The sequence below is a fragment of the Mastigoproctus giganteus genome, chromosome 13, assembly GCF_048544385.1.
Source record: "Mastigoproctus giganteus isolate SK-2022 chromosome 13, ASM4854438v1, whole genome shotgun sequence".
Taxonomy (NCBI): domain Eukaryota; kingdom Metazoa; phylum Arthropoda; class Arachnida; order Uropygi; family Thelyphonidae; genus Mastigoproctus; species Mastigoproctus giganteus.
This window is the reverse complement of record NC_143587.1, coordinates 74,288,371-74,304,976: the sequence shown is the minus strand read 5'-3', so window position 1 is coordinate 74,304,976 and position 16,606 is coordinate 74,288,371. Positions and strand designations below refer to the sequence as shown.

At 36.6% G+C, this 16,606-nt stretch overlaps 1 protein-coding gene across 3 annotated transcripts in view; it reads right to left on the bottom strand.

Annotated features, from left to right (window-relative positions):
- LOC150076169 (protein lin-37 homolog) overlaps positions 1-12,514 on the bottom strand; it is a 238,058-nt gene extending 225,544 nt beyond the window's left edge. For 2 of the 3 annotated variants that reach the window (XM_090387566.1, XM_090387567.1), the window contains exon 1: positions 12,287-12,514. In XM_090387566.1, coding sequence (XP_090243692.1) covers positions 12,287-12,320 — 34 coding nt within the window. In that variant the 5' untranslated portion in view covers positions 12,321-12,514. The remainder of the gene's footprint in view (positions 1-12,286) is intronic. The other variant, XM_090387568.1, reaches the window with a different exon arrangement.
- Positions 12,515-16,606: the final 4,092 nt, after the last annotated feature.

Below are 16,606 nucleotides of genomic sequence, written 5' to 3'. Positions count from 1 at the left end.
TGCCAGTGGCTACTGTTAATCTATTAGTCCTTGTGTCCCCCCAATCTAGTAGTTTTCCGACCCACCTAACACTGCCTCGATAGCATCAGCAAACATTCTTGCACCCTTTCTATTTAAGTGTGTCCCATCCCTGTAGAAGCAGTCTCTCCTGTTAACAGTTAGATTAATCAACGCCTCATCTCTAACAGTCTCTCCACTCTGTCTCATAGACATTCTGTTTCTGCTGCATGCCTTTTATATAGATACTTCCATGGGCACTGTTCTTCTGAATTGGCTTCTATAATTACTGTTCTCTCTTCCAAGTCTGAAGATGTGCTGCAACAAGTCAACATTCTTTTACTGTCCAACTTGAAACTCACAGAACCACTTTTGTTCTTCCTCATTTATTCATTCAACTTCCGTTTTTTGGAACAACCTTTCTTCATAAGTATTTAAAATTACAATCTACAGAAGTTCAAGTCTAGTGTCAACAAATATCGTTTTTGACCTTCTCACCCTCCAACCCATGCACAGTACTTAGTAATATAGGTTCAAATACCTCTTGTTTGGGGTTTTCATAAAAAAAAAAAAGCTAAAAGCAAATAAGGCACCTAGTGCTGATGGGATCTATCCTGTTATATTAAAAGAGGTGACAAAAAAGGCAAACGAAGTATATATTTCTAGACTATCTTGTGAATAAACCAACCCTATGTAAATTTTAATAGACTTTTAAACAAGAGAGAGAATTTAAATTCTCTCTCTGCATCAAAAACAATCATTTTTCACTCTCAATATTACTTTTCTTCTTATCAACTACTCACTCCATACAAATCTCAAAAACTCTGCTCAACAATGGTGGAATATTGTTCCCACATCTCAGATGGTGCCCCCAAAACCCCTCTCTCCCTCTTAATCTTCTAGACCAGTGGTATCCAACCTTTGTCCATACAGGGGCCATATTCAAAGTTAGATCTGTTTCACTGGCCATACTGAGTGATTTGAGAAAAATTAGTGTGTTACATCTTCCATATCTTGTTACCTGTAAAAGGAAGTTACTATTTTCATCATATTACAGTTTTTTTTTATTTTCAGGCTATATATAAAAATGCAAATTCCCATACTTTCATGTGCAACAAATCTATGGCAGTGATTTATTTTTTAAATTTTAATAAAATTATAAAAATATGACTTACTTTTGTTTTTAAAAAAATACTTTACTTTTGTTTTTAACTGCTCACTTTAGAAAATTTACAAACTGAAAAGGATCAGTGCTTTTCAATGTTAAGGTGAATAAATAAATATAGTGATACACCTAAAATTGAATATATTCAAAAACTAAGTACGATACACAATAAGATTTAGTGAACAAAACTTATCATTTAATGAGAAAATTTTGGTTGATAATTTACAAATTTTAAAATGCCGTTTTAGTTCACTTTCCACACGGGCTATATAAAAATTATTCTTGGGCCATATTCCGCCTGCAGGTTGGACACCACTGTTCTAGACTATTCAAAAGGGAACATTTAAGTTAATTAATGACTCATCTCTTACAAAGTCTCTCTCTCTCTCTCTCTTACAGATGTTATATTTCTGTTACATGCCTTTTCTATAAATACTTCTGTGGGCACTGTTCTCTGAATTGGCATCTATAATTCCCCTACTTTCTTCTAAACCAGTCCAAACATATTCCAGAAACATGTCATAACCATTCACTATCCAACTCCAAACTTGCAAAACCAACTCACTCTTTTAACCCTTCTGTTTTCTGGAAAAACCTTCCTTCCCATGTATTTCCTGAATTCCGCAGTCTACAAAATTCAATTCTAATAATGTCAACAAGTATCTTCTGCTTCTCAGCCTTCAACCCACACATGCTACCATGGATAAGATTCCAATAAAGATACAGATAGGATGTAATACCTTTTGTGTGATTGCAATTTTCATTAAAAACAAGTAATATAAAAAAAAATGTTTTAAAATCAATTCCTACTTAGGCCAACAAAGAAAAATTTTATTTTAGTTACTTTTTATTAAATAATTACAATTAATGTAAATATGTATATACATATGACAGAATCACAATATTAAGTGGCAAAATAGAAAGCAAATTTCCTTGCAATTTTCCATTTTCCTTTCTATATATGGTGTTGGACTTATTTTTATTCACATGTTTCATTTTCCATTTTGTTCCCTCCTTGACTCAGACTAGAACCCAGAATGAGAAAAGAATCTGAAAAAGAAATTTTTTTCCAGCGATCTACACGCTTCGCCACTGACGGTATTTATTCCTAAATTTATATCCTGCTAAATATCTTATATAAGAGAAATTTTTTTCTCCCATATAAAACTAAAATTAATTAATTAAATTTAATTAATGAATTAATATTTGAAAAAACTGTATTAACATCAAGTGTCATCCACTACAAGTTTAAAAAAAATTATTTGAACTTGAGTGGATGAATAAAAAGTATTTTATTAACGACTGAAAATTTGAAAAAGATATATAAATATATATATATAGGGAGAGTGTGAACTAACAGTAGGAATTGAAAAATCCATCTTCAATGCTCATTTTTCTAAAGATCACATATCACTACTTCTCATCAATTTTTTGGTAAAATTAGAAGATGAACTTTAAAATGAGATCCTGTCCCTTAATTTGATTTTTAATTCAGATAAAAAAAATAACTTTAGTCTTGTTGTCCAAAAATAAATATATATATATATATTTCTAGACTATCTTGTAAACAAACCAAACCTATGTAAATTTTAATAGACATGGGTTCACATCCGCTTGCAAAATTACAAATTCTCCATCCCCTCCTTGTGAGATTCATAAATAGTCCCAAACACCTTACTATACCAAACCAACCATCTGGGCCCATGAACAACCCCCCCCTGCACTGTGGAGGATCAAGTGGTATGGTAGTTGTGCCACTATGCATAGCCCACTTTGTTCAAGAACATAATCACAGAATATGTTACAGGTACACCTTCCAATTAAACAAGAGTGAATACCATAATGGTGTAGAATACTGAAATTCTCACTGACATAATTCTAAAAAATATTGAAATTTCTAGATTTCTCTATTTCTAAGAGTGAGGTTGAACAACCCAGATCAGACCCTTATGTAATGGACATGGGATAGTATTAGATAACTCAGCTGAAGTTGCAGATGAACTCAACAGTTACTTGCATCGATATTTACAGAAGAAAAACCCTTCACGTCAATGAGAAATTATGGGAGTGAAGTTGAAAAAAAACCACGAAAAAGCAGTGTGTTTAGTTTCCCAACACGGAGGACTGTGTGAGTTTTTAAAGAATATAATTTAAAACGACACTGATTCCTATCATAAATCTTATGATCAACATAAAGGAGTGCTGCGAAAAGAAAAGTGTGCAAAGTTACAAAACGAATTAAGAAAACAACAAAACGTACTGAAAACGTATCAGTCAAGAAATTTATCTGCTGTCCATGCCAGTTATCAAGTTGCACATTCGATCGCTTTTGAAAGTAAACCGTTCAATGATGGTGAATTTGTTAAGCATTGTTTGTTAAAAGTTGTGGAAGAATTTGTTCGGAGGAACGAATACGAGACATTAGTTTGTCTTGACAAACAATTATACGAAGGGTAGAAAATATTGAAAAGAATTTGTTCAAACAACATTTGGAAAACATAAAACAAATGAAATATTTTATTGTGGTCCTGGGTGACAGTACAGATATAAATGAAACAGCCCAACTCCTCATCTTCATACGTGGAATTAATAATAATGTTGTACCAGTTGAAGATTTAGCCGATCTACAGCGTATGCACGAAACAACTACAAGTGAAAATCTTTTTGAAAATTTTTGCCAATCTATCGAAAAGTTAGGATTAAAAACCTGGTAGGGGTCACAATTGGCAGTGCAAAAAATGTTATTGGTAAAAATATTGGGCTTATGGATAGAATAACCAAGAAAATTATAGAAATGAGAGTTGAAACTTCGATTGGAATTCACTGCATTGTGCATCAAGAAGTTCTTTATGGAAAAGTATTGGATCTAACATGTTATAAATGTGGTTATTTCAAATGAAAATTTTACAAGATCACATGGCCTTAATGTGGTTGTTGAAACAATACCAAATGTTTCAACACAGAAAACGGGAAACCAATAAAACAACTATCAAATATGGAGTGGCTGTTTGATCTTGCAATTCATACATACATTTCTAGCCATTTAAATGCTCTCGATTTAAAACAAGGGAAAGGAAAATTGGTCTGATTTGTTTGATGACGTCAAAGCATCTCAGAATAAGTTATTTAAATCCCAGTTTAGCAAGACAATTTAGTTCACTTTGAATGTTGTACTGAGCTAAAAGAGAAACACATTTCCAAAGAATCAGTGCATTTCGTTATTACAATTACTTTTTGACAAATTTGAAAGTCGATTTTCTGATATAAAATCCCATGAAGAAAACATAAGCATTTGTTTGAGAACTCATTTACTTCTATGGCTGAAAACTACAATCCCAGATTGGAATTTGAAATTATTGATCTTCAAGCCAAAATATGATTCAAAAATGAGTATATAGACTGAAAAATAAACTAATTGAATTCTACAAGGCTTTCCCATCTGAATATTTTCCGCTAATAAAAGAAAATGCCATGAAAATGGCTACTTTGTTCAAATCAACGTATGTTTCAAGAAGATTTTTTTCACTCGTAAAATCCAATAAATATTTAAAAAGAAACAGAATAATGCGCATTTTTTTTTTTTTTTTTATGAAAACCCCAAACACAAGAAGTATTAGAAACTATAATACTTAGTACTGTGCCTGGGTTGGAAGTTGAAAAGACAAGAGAAGATATTTGTTGATATTATGAAGGAAGGTTGTTCCAAAAAACAGAAGTTGAATGAATAAACGAGGAAGATGAAAAGTTGGTTCTGTGAGTTTGAAGTTGGACAGTAAATGGATGTTGGTTGGTGGTGGCACGTGTTCGGACTGTTTTGAAAGAGAGAGCGGGAATTATAGAAGTCAATTCAGAAGAACAGTGATCATGAAAATATCTGTAGAAAAGGCATGCAGCATTAATGACTCATCTCTAACTCTGTTAGAGATGAATCATTAATTAATCTAACTGCTCTCTTCCGAATATAATCTAGAAGCCTGAGAGAGGTTTTGGGGGCACCACCCCAGATGTGGGAACAAAATTCCATGGTAGGGCAGATTTGCAATTTGTACAGAGTGAACAGCTGTTTGGAAGAAAAGTAACGCCGAGAGCAGAAGAGAAAACCAAGTTTTTTTAGATGCAGAGGAAGCAATGTTTGTAATGTGCTTGTGCCAAGAGGGATTAGAAGTTAGGGTAATCCACAAAAGAGATATATCATCTTGCCTAGAAATCTTAGAAAGATAAGCATAGGAGCAGAAGAATCCTTTTTTGTGAGATATAAAACAGGACTGAGTTTTAGAAGGATTGAAATCAACTAAGTCGTCTTTGCCCCACTGGAGAATTACCTGGAGATCGACATTTAAGGAATTGGTAGCAGATATTCGAGAAGTTGAAGCTGATTGAGCAGGGCAAAGTTTCTCAAAGCAGAAAGTAGAATGCAATGTGCTATCATCAGCAAAACTATGGATAGGATTTCCAGTCAGTGGAAGAAGGTCATTAATATACAAGAGGAAAAGAGTGTGGGAAAGAACTGAATCTTGGGGAACACCAGCATTAGTGGAGAAGTTAGAAGACAGAGAGCCATCTACCATTACCCTCAGTGAGCGATTAGGGAGAAAACTGGATAACCAATTACAAAAAACAGTTGGCAAACCATAAGATGGAAGCTTGTTTAGAAGGCTTTTATGCCAAACATGATCAAAAGCCTTTGAGATGTCAAGAGCAACTGCTTGTGTTTCACTAAACTTTTCCATTGAATTTGTCCATAAATGGGTAATACAAGCCAGAATATCACCAGTGGATCGACACAGATAGAATCCATACTGGCTATCGTTGATCAGACAGACGGTTTCAAGGTAGTTTAAGAGTTGCCGGTTAATTGATTTTTCCATTACTTTAGGAAGAGTAGAAGTAATTGGATGGGAGGGATTTGTCACCCTTTTTAGGAACTGGCTGGATATGAGCAAATTTCCAAGTAGAAGGAAAAACACCTTTGGAAACAGGAGTGAAACAGCATGAAACAGGAGTAAGTTCAGGAGTGCAGGTTTTGAGAACAAGTGGAGAAATACTATCAGGACCTGGAACTTCATCGAGAAATACCATCAGGACACAATCTTCATTATGTATTGAGATTGGCATCACAAATTTGCAACCAAATTTTGAACAATTATTTAAAAATATCCAGCCTCAATCATCTTATTAAATGTTAAGTTCTGTCCAGTAAATGTTATTTTGTATTGTACTTAATAAAATTTTCGAATATTTCAATTTTAGGTTTATCATTATATTTATTTATTCACCTTAATTTTGAAAAGCAGTGATATTTTTCAGGTTGTAAATTTTCTAAAATGAGCATTTAAGAGCAAAAGTAAAGTATTTTTTTTAAAAACAAAAGTGAAGTATTTAAAAAAAAAAAAAAAAAAAAAAAAGAGTCATATTTTTATAATATTAATAAAATCTAAAAAAATAAAGTGCTGGGAATTTGCATTTTCTAAAATATAGCTTGAAAAGAAAAAACGGTAATATAAAAATAGAAGCTTCCTTTTACGAGTAACAAGATATAGAAAATGTGACAATTTATTTTTCGAATCACTATGTGCGGCCCGCGAAACAAATCTAACTTTGAATACGGCCCCCTTATGGGAAAAGGTTGGACACCACTGACTTAGAAATGGAATTCTGAAGGATACCCAGCATGGTTTTGTAAAGGGAAAATCATGTTTAACTAATCTGGTTAGTTATTTTGACAGGGTCACTCAAGAGCTGGACTTGGGGAATAATTTCAACATTGTTTATTTGGATTTCAGCAAAGCATTTGACTCAGTCCCACGTGAGCAGTTACTTTATAAGCTGGAACAGGTTGGAATCACAGGGAAAACCTGTGATTTAAAACCTTAGATGCCGGGTGGCATCAGGGCAGGAGGCAGAGAGTTGTGATAAATGGTTATTCCTCAGATTGGGTTGATATAAGAATTGGGGTTCCCCAAGGATCAATATTAGGAACATTGTTGTTTTTGATTTTCACAAATGACATCGATGAAGGGATAGAGAGCGTGATGTCTAAATTTGCAGATGATGTAAAGATTGGCAGAGTAGTTAATGATTGCCACCAAGCAGAGCTTCTTCAGAATGACCTAGATAGACTTCAGAGATGGTCAGAAAAATGACAGATATGCTTTAATTCAGCAAAGTGTAGGTAAAGTATTGCACCTGGGGAACAGTAATCCCAAAATAACTTATACACTTGGCGGAGTTGAACTAAAGCTGGTAGGGGTGGAAAGGGACTAGGATATTATTATACGGTCAGATATGAAGTTCTCTGGGCATTGTAGACTGGTTGCAAGGAGGGCCCATGATGTCCTATCGATGTTTTATCGAACAATCATTAGTAGAGATAAGGATATCATAATCCCATTATATAAGGCTATTGTTAGACCACACTTGGAATACAGTGTTCAAGTATGAAGACCTAAAGAAAGACATTGTTCTTCTTGAAAGGGTCCAAAGTTTGTTTGTTTTTTTTTATGAAAACCCCAAACACGAAAGGTATCAAAACCTATAGTACTTAGTACCGTGCATGGGTTGAAGGAGAAGTATGGGGGAGAGGGATGCCGGAAACTTTGCTCTAGAGACTAAACATGGGTTTCACCACTTCAAGCCTCCAATAAGCAAAGTGGTGGTATTTCACCGGTTGAAAAGAGATAACTTGCCTGGTGAGATCGGCAAAAGGGCATCCATATGAGGAGAGACTTCGAATGTGAGTTGCAGAGCTTGGAAACTAGGCACCTTAGAGGAGACTTTATTGAGGTATTTAAGGCTCTGAGAGACATAAGCAAAATGAATAAGGACGAAATTTTCACAGTTATAAATTATTCTAGAACTAGGGACCATAATTTCAAGTTACAGGTGGAGTTGTTTAGACTGGATTGCGGAGTTTTTTTTTTAGCTAGCGAGTTATAAATTACTGGAATAAGTTACCTACACGAGTGGTAGAGGCTGACAGTCTGGGGAAATTCAAAGGTCATCTGGATAATTACCTAAGGGAGGAGGGAAATGTATAGGTTGTCCATTTCCTTTTCTCTTATTAATTTTTATTTTTTTATTTTTGGGTTTGGAGAGCAATATGCCGGAATCTTTGAGTAAATCAAAATAGCTACACCACCACAAGCAGAATCGGATGTATTCCAATCTCATCTATAGATTGAGTAGTTTTTTATGGAAAGAGAAAATAAAAGGCATTACTTGAATTTAGAAGAAGCTGTACCTGACGTGACTATCTTATGGCGTTCAGGCTTCAGTTTGTCTCTTTTTGGAAAGGTAGGGCAACCGGTGTCCATCTCTTCTTCTGCAAATATTTCTAGAATCAGATCTTCCTGTTTGGATGAGTACTCTACATCCATCGATGTGTCCTAAATAATCTGTTTTTAAATTCGAACTATGATTATTTGAAGTAGTAGCAATCACTGGCAGAGGAGGAGATTTCACTGGTATTGTAAGGGGCGTACTACTTGCTTGGTCTGAGTGCTTAAGGGAATTGGACTGTTGCTGAGAGAGGACAGCCCGAGCCCAGTCGGAAATTGATATGTTTGTTTGTTTGTTATTTGGTTTTTAGGAGCATTAGCAACTAAGGCCATATTGCTCCGGGGATATGCGGTGGTCATTTCCTGACCTTTCCGCATCCTCCATATTTGGTGGGCACGGGCTCGAACCCCGGTCTAATCAAGAAGCGTGTGCTACGCACTGCTGCTCCTTCCGACCTGGCTACGGAGGCGCCAGGAGATTGATATGTTTGATGGAACGGTAACATCAGCTTGAGTGGCTATTGTTTGATATTTTTTTTACAATATTGGCATAGGAATGGTTAGGTATACTGGGTACAATTAATTTTCATGCTTCCTGACAACTAACTTTGTTTTCAACTTCATATCTCGATTTTTTTCTCCGTTTTCCATCTCTCACATGTTTTAGAGTAGGCAGGATGGTTGCCTTTGCAGTTGGAACAGATCATTTCTTTTGCCACACAATCACTTTGAATGTGATCGGAGGATCCACAGTCAGGACAAACTGGGTTCCCTCTGCATGTCATTTGAGAGTGGCCATACTTTTGGCATTTATAACATCTCAATGGATTAGGAATGAAAGGATGAGTGTGGCAAAGTAGATATCCTGCTTTTAGGTATCCTCTTTTAACAATCAAAATCTACTACTGAGTAGATTTGGACTGTTAAAGGTGAGAATGATATTTCTGGTAGGTGTGAGTATATTGTCTCCTTTGATCAAAATTCTTTTTATGGCAATTACATTTTGTTCCTGAAGCTGTCCTTTGACTTCTTCCTCCTTCACATTCATCAGGTCCCAACTAGATATTACACCCTTTGATGTATTTAGTGTTGCACAGGGAGTTACTTTCACTGGAATTCCAGCAAAATTTGTCATTCTTAGCAGTTTTCAGAAAGCCTGCGGTTTAGAGTTTCACTAAGTAAGTCCCCTGATTGCAGTCTCTTAACCGTCTTGGAAGACCCTGCAATACTTTCCAGATATTTTTGGATTAGAAAGGGGGATAGCTTACTGAGAGGCTGTTCTGATAGTGGGGCATTATTAAAAATGCAGGTAAGTCTGTCACCAAGGGATTGGTTTTCAACCTCTTTGGTTGAGACAAATCATGGTCATTTTCTGTCTCTGGCCGACAGCTTGTTGGCTCTAAGGATGGAAACAGTGTGTTCCATGTTGGCTCCTTTTAGCCCTGGGCAGATGAACTTTTCGGCCAAGGTTACTGGCCCCTGACACAGGGGGGGGAAGGGGCAGTGCCTGGTGTGACCAAGTGAAATTAGTAGGCGTTAGTCTATTAAATATGAAAAATAAAGAAAGGTTACTTTCCTTCCTTGCTCTCTACCAATACTTTTTATAAAAGAGCTGCTATTAAATAAAAGGATTTATTAAGGAGAGGAACGAAAAAGAGAACTAGAATTCACCTTTTTGAAAATTGCAGTGAAAGCACAGAGAAATCGCTCGGTCACAAATGCTTGGCACCCGGGGTTGCGATATTGATAGTAATGATAATACACCACTGCAACTGGATCTAGAAAAGTTGCGCATAAGCTCAGAGGTGGCAATTGAATTTTAACATCGACAAATGTAAAGTACTGTATATGGGTAGCAGTAACCCTCAAATAATATACCAACTGGGTGGTACTACGATCAGGGTTGTGTAGAATGAAAAGGACCTGAGGTAATTGTGCAGTCAGATGAAATTTTCTGAGCAGTACAGGCAGGCTACAAGAGTAGCTCATGGTATCTTGTCAGTAGTGTACATGAATTTTGCTAGCAGGGATAAGGAGATTGTGCCCTTGTATAAGGCAATGGTCAGGCCAGACCTTGGGTACTGTATACAAGTCTGGAGGCTTCATTTTTGATGTAGAGCTGCTGGAATGAGTACACAGAAGAGAAATGGTGAATGGAACAAAGGGGTGCTCTTACCAAGAAAGGCTTAAGTTCTGAAAATTGCAGCATCTGAAAACTAGGCACCTGCGAGGTGATCTGATTGAGGTGTATAAGGCATTGAATGGCTTGAGCAAGCTCAATGCTAATGGGATTCTTCCTCTTGCTCAGATTACTCACCTGAAGGGGCATAAATTTAAATTGAGGAAAGGCAAATGTAGAATAGATGTGTGGAAATTTGCCTTAAAGCCAGCAGGTGGTTGATAGTTGAAACAAACTTTCATCTGTTGTAGCGAAGGTCAACAACTTAAGTTCAAGGCTGAACTAGACAAATATTTGGAGTGAATGGATGGGCGAAATGGGAAGGATTTTTTTTTTTTTTTTTTTTTTTTTGATGCTATATAAACTTGCTTTCTTGCATCATATGCCTCTACTAATGCTAACATTAAACAGTTTGTGTTATATTCAAGTTCAGAATAGGTTTCACAATTTTTAATTTCTCATATTTCTTTCACAAAATACACTGGAAATGGCTTTGTCAATGAATCTTAAGGCTGAACAAATTATTATTATAGATATATTTTTTTAATTTAACACTAAAGAATATTCATAAATTTGCTATAATTACATAATTCTGCACTTGTCTCATCCATGCAAAAGTACAATAAAATGCAAGCATCTACCACAGCATTCACTGAACTACTAAGCTGTATACATTCAGCTGCACTGTAGTTCTGATGATGATGGACTCCTGTGTGTATATAGAAATGCCTTGTTACGTGGGTTTGCATGTAACAAGCTACACAAGTGTGAGACTAAAATTAAATTATGTGCACTACATAAACATGTGGTATTTGAAGTGTGCAAGTAAATAATACTGCTTTATATCAGATTACAAGAACACAGCAATTCACATAATGTATAATTATATGCCAAAGTTATTCAATTAAAAAATAACTTTTGGTTGCTAAAGGCTGAAACATGGCTAGGAGCAAATGTTCATCTGTTCTCCTTCTATTCTTTGTAACAGCCTCCTTTCATACGTACTTACTGAAAATTACAATCCATGGAAATTCAAGTCCAATATCAACAGTACTTCCTGTGTAAGGTACTTTTGATATTGGCCTTGAAACAGTTACATGCTGCTGTAGAAAACAGTCATCCAGTAAATACAACCTATATACAATATTAAAGGTTCTAATATCTTTTGTGCTTGTGTTCACCATAAAAATAAATAAATAAAAAACTGTAGATCATACATAAATTTCAAGTTGGATTGGGCAAATACCTATATGAAATCAGGTGATAGGAGCCGATTTTATTTTTTCGAAAAATAATCACACCTTCAAACAAATTAATTACTATATATATCTAAGAACTAAAAAATGACAAATTTCAGTCCAGTTACAGAGGTTTATGAGAATTCATTAGTGACCACGTAAAGGTTTTTCTGCTAATATTTATTTTAAAAATGGAACTTCAAATAGTGCCAGGGCCATAATTCGATTCCACTTTATAAAAGAAACAGTAATGTTAAATATCACTAAACTTCGTGCATCACACTTCTCTTATTTCATTGTTAACGTATAAACGCATATTTGAGTTTACAAAATATAACACCACCATATGAAATTTTATTGCAAAGAAAGAGAATGAGCTTCAGATACTTGAAAAACCAAAAAATTGCTCTTACGAAAAGGCAGCACCCACCTATTTTTTCTTGTTTAATTTTGGTTAGAGACATGACACTTTAATCTGAAAGCGAAAATGTTTCCAACGATTTTAAACTTTTGAAATTTTAATAAAGGTATAAAATATAAACTGAAGGAAACTCGGCGTTTATTTCGACACTAGTGCTGAATGCAAAAGTCTACCATTTTAAACACCCTATCCTCTCAGCTTGCATCGATCACGATGTAGAAAGGATGCTGTATTGATATTTACGTGACTCGCTCTGTATAAGAGATGTTCAAATCAGGTCTCAAATCGCGCACCTACTGACAGGCCCTCTATTTTTCTAGAAAGTGGTCATTGTGTTTTAAATAAATGTTGAGTTTAATAGCTCGATACTTCTTTTCTAATACATACTAATACGATATACGGTCCTTACATTTCCTAGACTGTTTTTTTTTAATAATATTAAAATTGAAAATTCGAGAAATTTAAATATCATATTAAAATGAGCATCAGTTTAACGTTCGTATGTTCTGTTTATGTGAAAAATAATGTCGCTAAACGTAGTTAGTGATATATTTTTTTTCTTTTTTTAAAAACTGCCGAATTTAGCTTTCTCTAATTCAATGTCTAGAAACTTCTACCATCGCTTTCAAAACCCCGTATTTTTTATTTGAGATCAAAATGCTGCAATCACCCTGCAGTGGAATTACCCTATGCAGTGCGGTGCCATCTATTGGCATCCAATGAATACATATTGTATTTTACATACAGTTTACAATATACAGTATATACAGTACATGTATCTATGAAATATGTACAATAATGGGTTGAAAAGTGAAGTGGTGACGGAGAGATAAAAATAAAAATAATCATAAAGATTATATGACATTTATTAATTCTACCTCATATATATAAGTTTGTAGATAGAGAATACAATATATATTCTATATGTTATATTCAACAGATATATATAATATATAGAGAATATAATATACATATATACGCTGGAATACCATTAATATCCGGACACCTCTCCAGGGATGGGGAAACAGGTCTTATCCATGCAATACGTCACAGAACCTGCTATAAATATGCACACTGAGCTTCGAACAGACATTTACAAAAGTGGGCATGCTAGATGACACGTTCAACGGAATTACCTCAACGGTTCAACAGAATTGATCACCTCAATAAATGCTAGACGCCAATTAACATGTTGTAAGCAGCGCAAAACCTGGACTGTAGAGAGTGGAAAACAGTCCTATGAACAGACGAGTCGAGGTTCGCACTCTACCAGTCTGATGGCCACCACCGGGAGAAGTCTTCCTACAACTCCTGAGAAAGGGGTACCCCGCCATGATACCACTAATCCTGTTCAGTCCTTCTCTTTAAAGTGTCAACCGCCTTTAGATATTCAGGACAAGTTCGATTGTTAACACCATGTGCAGAGGGCACCTTCCTCCTCCAGCAATTTACAAATTTTGGAGCATCCGCTCTTTGTGTACAGGACTTAAAGGTATGACCACTCCCGGCACAGTGACTGCAGAACTCGCCCGCATCACAGTACCGGGCCACATGGCCATACGCCATACATTTATAACATTGTGTCGGAGTCCACAACTCCCGAACACGGTGTGAGCTCCAATTCAAAAACACTCTTGAATATTTTAAAAGGTATCTCCATACACGTGGGGAAACCTCCACCACTACATTATACCCAGGAGAATTCCTTGCCTTATTTTTAGCGAGTATTTTTATCTCGGAAAGAACTTGGTCTTTATTGACAAATCCGTCAACCAAATTCCTTTCCCACAATTCAGTTTTTAGGGACTCTCGATCTACATCTGAATCAACATCAAAAATTACTAGTCTTGGTAATCGACGAAGGGGCCTTTCAACCTCCATCCCAAGCTTTTGTACCTCCGTAGACTCTTCGATTTTCTTAGCGTCGACTTCAGAAGCAGTTTCGATCATCACCCTTTTATTCCTTATAGGTCGAACTGATACTATCTTGACGTCAGTTAAGACAGGGGCAACTTGTCCCATCAACTCACTCTTAACTTGGTCACTAGTACTATATTTGTGCGCCTTTGCCTTCACAATAATCATTTTATTCTTGGACTTTACCTCACTGGAACTAACAGTCTCTGCATATGATCTTTGAACAGCCACTTCCCGGTTATTCCGGGGCAGAGAAAGGTGATGTATGAACGTCACCGTCGACGTCTGTCTTTTATTGTTTCAGCCAACTGGAGAGCGACAGTGACACAAATCACCGCCGACTTCAACGTGGGAGATGCCAGAAATATCTCCACCAAGAACATCACGGAATCATTAGCCGCAATAAGTAATGGGAGCCGCCCACCCACCAGAGTTCCATTGCTAACACCAGTAACGGGACTCTACTCCTCATGAGCCAAAGAACATCGGAACTGGACTTTGGATGACTGGATAAGGGTCTGCTGATCTGATGAGTCCCGTTTCCAGTTATTTCTAACGGACGGCAGGATGCATATCTGGCGAAAACCGTACGAAGACATGTACCCGTCATGCCAACAAGGAACTTTTCAGGCAGGCGGACGGTCGGTAATGGTCTGCTGCATGTTGAACTGGCACACTCTGGGACCTCTTGTACGTCTGGATACATATTTGAATGGCCCAGGTGATGTTTTCATTCTTGCAGACCATCCTCATTCTTTCATGGTCATCGTCCACCGACAGGGCAATGAACTTTTCTAGAAGGAGAATGCGCCTCCCCACAAACCCATGGTGACTAGAATATGTTTAAAAGAGCATTCTACAGATTTTACCACCAAGAAAGGGCCTCCCCATTCCCCAGATATAGACCCTGTGGATGCCGACCGGGTTAGCCAGGTGGGTAAAGTGCCTGCCTGGCAACCCAAAGGTCGCGGGTTCGAATCCCGCCTCGGGCTTGGATCAAAGTACTGCAAAAACCTTGGGAGGTGCATTATGGCCACAGAAGCCGATGCGCCAACAACTACCAAAAAAAAAAAAAAAAAAAAAAAAAAGTTCCCCAGATATAGACCCTGTGGATCATTGGGATGCTTTGGAAAGGTCCGTTCAACTTTTCAATCCTCCACCAACGAATACGACGGAATTATGGACAGCAGTGCAGCAAGCATGGATGGAAATATTGCGAAACGCTTTCGTGAACTAGTGCACTTAATGCCTCGTCGGTGACTGCCCTTATCTGGGAGAAAGGTGTGCCTACCGGTTACTAGGTAGGCATCCCATGATTAACGTCCACTCAGTGTACAATTCAGTTATAAGGCGAATATCCTGATAAAGATCTGCCTGTTAAAGATTTATTTTGGAAATTCTTGGAACATTTCAACAGTTTCGTTATTCGCAATTATATTGTGTTCATTTCCAGGAGCAAAGCGATGAGGTGCAGTTGAGATCTGTTGACAAACGTCTTAGTAAATTGGGAAAAAAAATAACTTGTTGCCAGTTTCGATGCCACCATAGAAGCAAGTATCTGAAGAGATGAGGATACACTGTAGGAGCTTCCAATTCAATGATCCGTGACCTGATAATAAGTATAATGTGCAGAGACTGAAGAAAACCATTTCTGTACAATGTTTGAACAGCAAAATGAAATGTCAATTGTAAACAACTCAGTAACGATACATTTAATAGACAAGGATCACCTAGATTTCCAACAGTTGCTAAGAAGTTTCCAGCATTTCTATTTTTTTCTCTCTTTGGGTTAGCAGTTGGATTGATAGTCATATTCAGGAAGCTAATAAAAATCAAAAATTAAAATTATTACATATGGGACATCCGTAATTACTTACATAAACCCGTATATACATATTGTCTGTAAATTGCGTGTGTTCTCTGTTCGATCTGACTGGTTTTCTGGACAAAAGAAAACCCAGTTTCAGAGGATGGGGGAAATTTTTGCTTTCTACTCTTGATACCGACTAATTTTTTCACGGAGTGAAAAAGCCAAATTAAAGTTCCTCGCATCATGGATGGGATTCGAACCAGAGCTTTTTCCATCCCGTGTGGAAAGGACGGTACCACTCTGCTGCCTGCGCAGCCTTATTAGCATTAGTGGAGGCATACAATGCAAAAAAGCAAGATCATGAAGCATCACCCAAAATAAAAGAAAAATCTCTCCCATTTAACCCCTCCATTCGTTCCAAATGCCTGTCCAGCTTCGCCTTAAATTTATTTAGGCTATCAACTTCCACGACAAAATATGGAAGTCTGTTCCACACAGCAACTACCCGCTGGCTAAAATCAAATTTCCGCATCTCTGTTCTACAACTGTCTTTCCTCAATTTCAACCTGTGTCCCCTCAGGTTCTTTATCTGAACAAGAGGA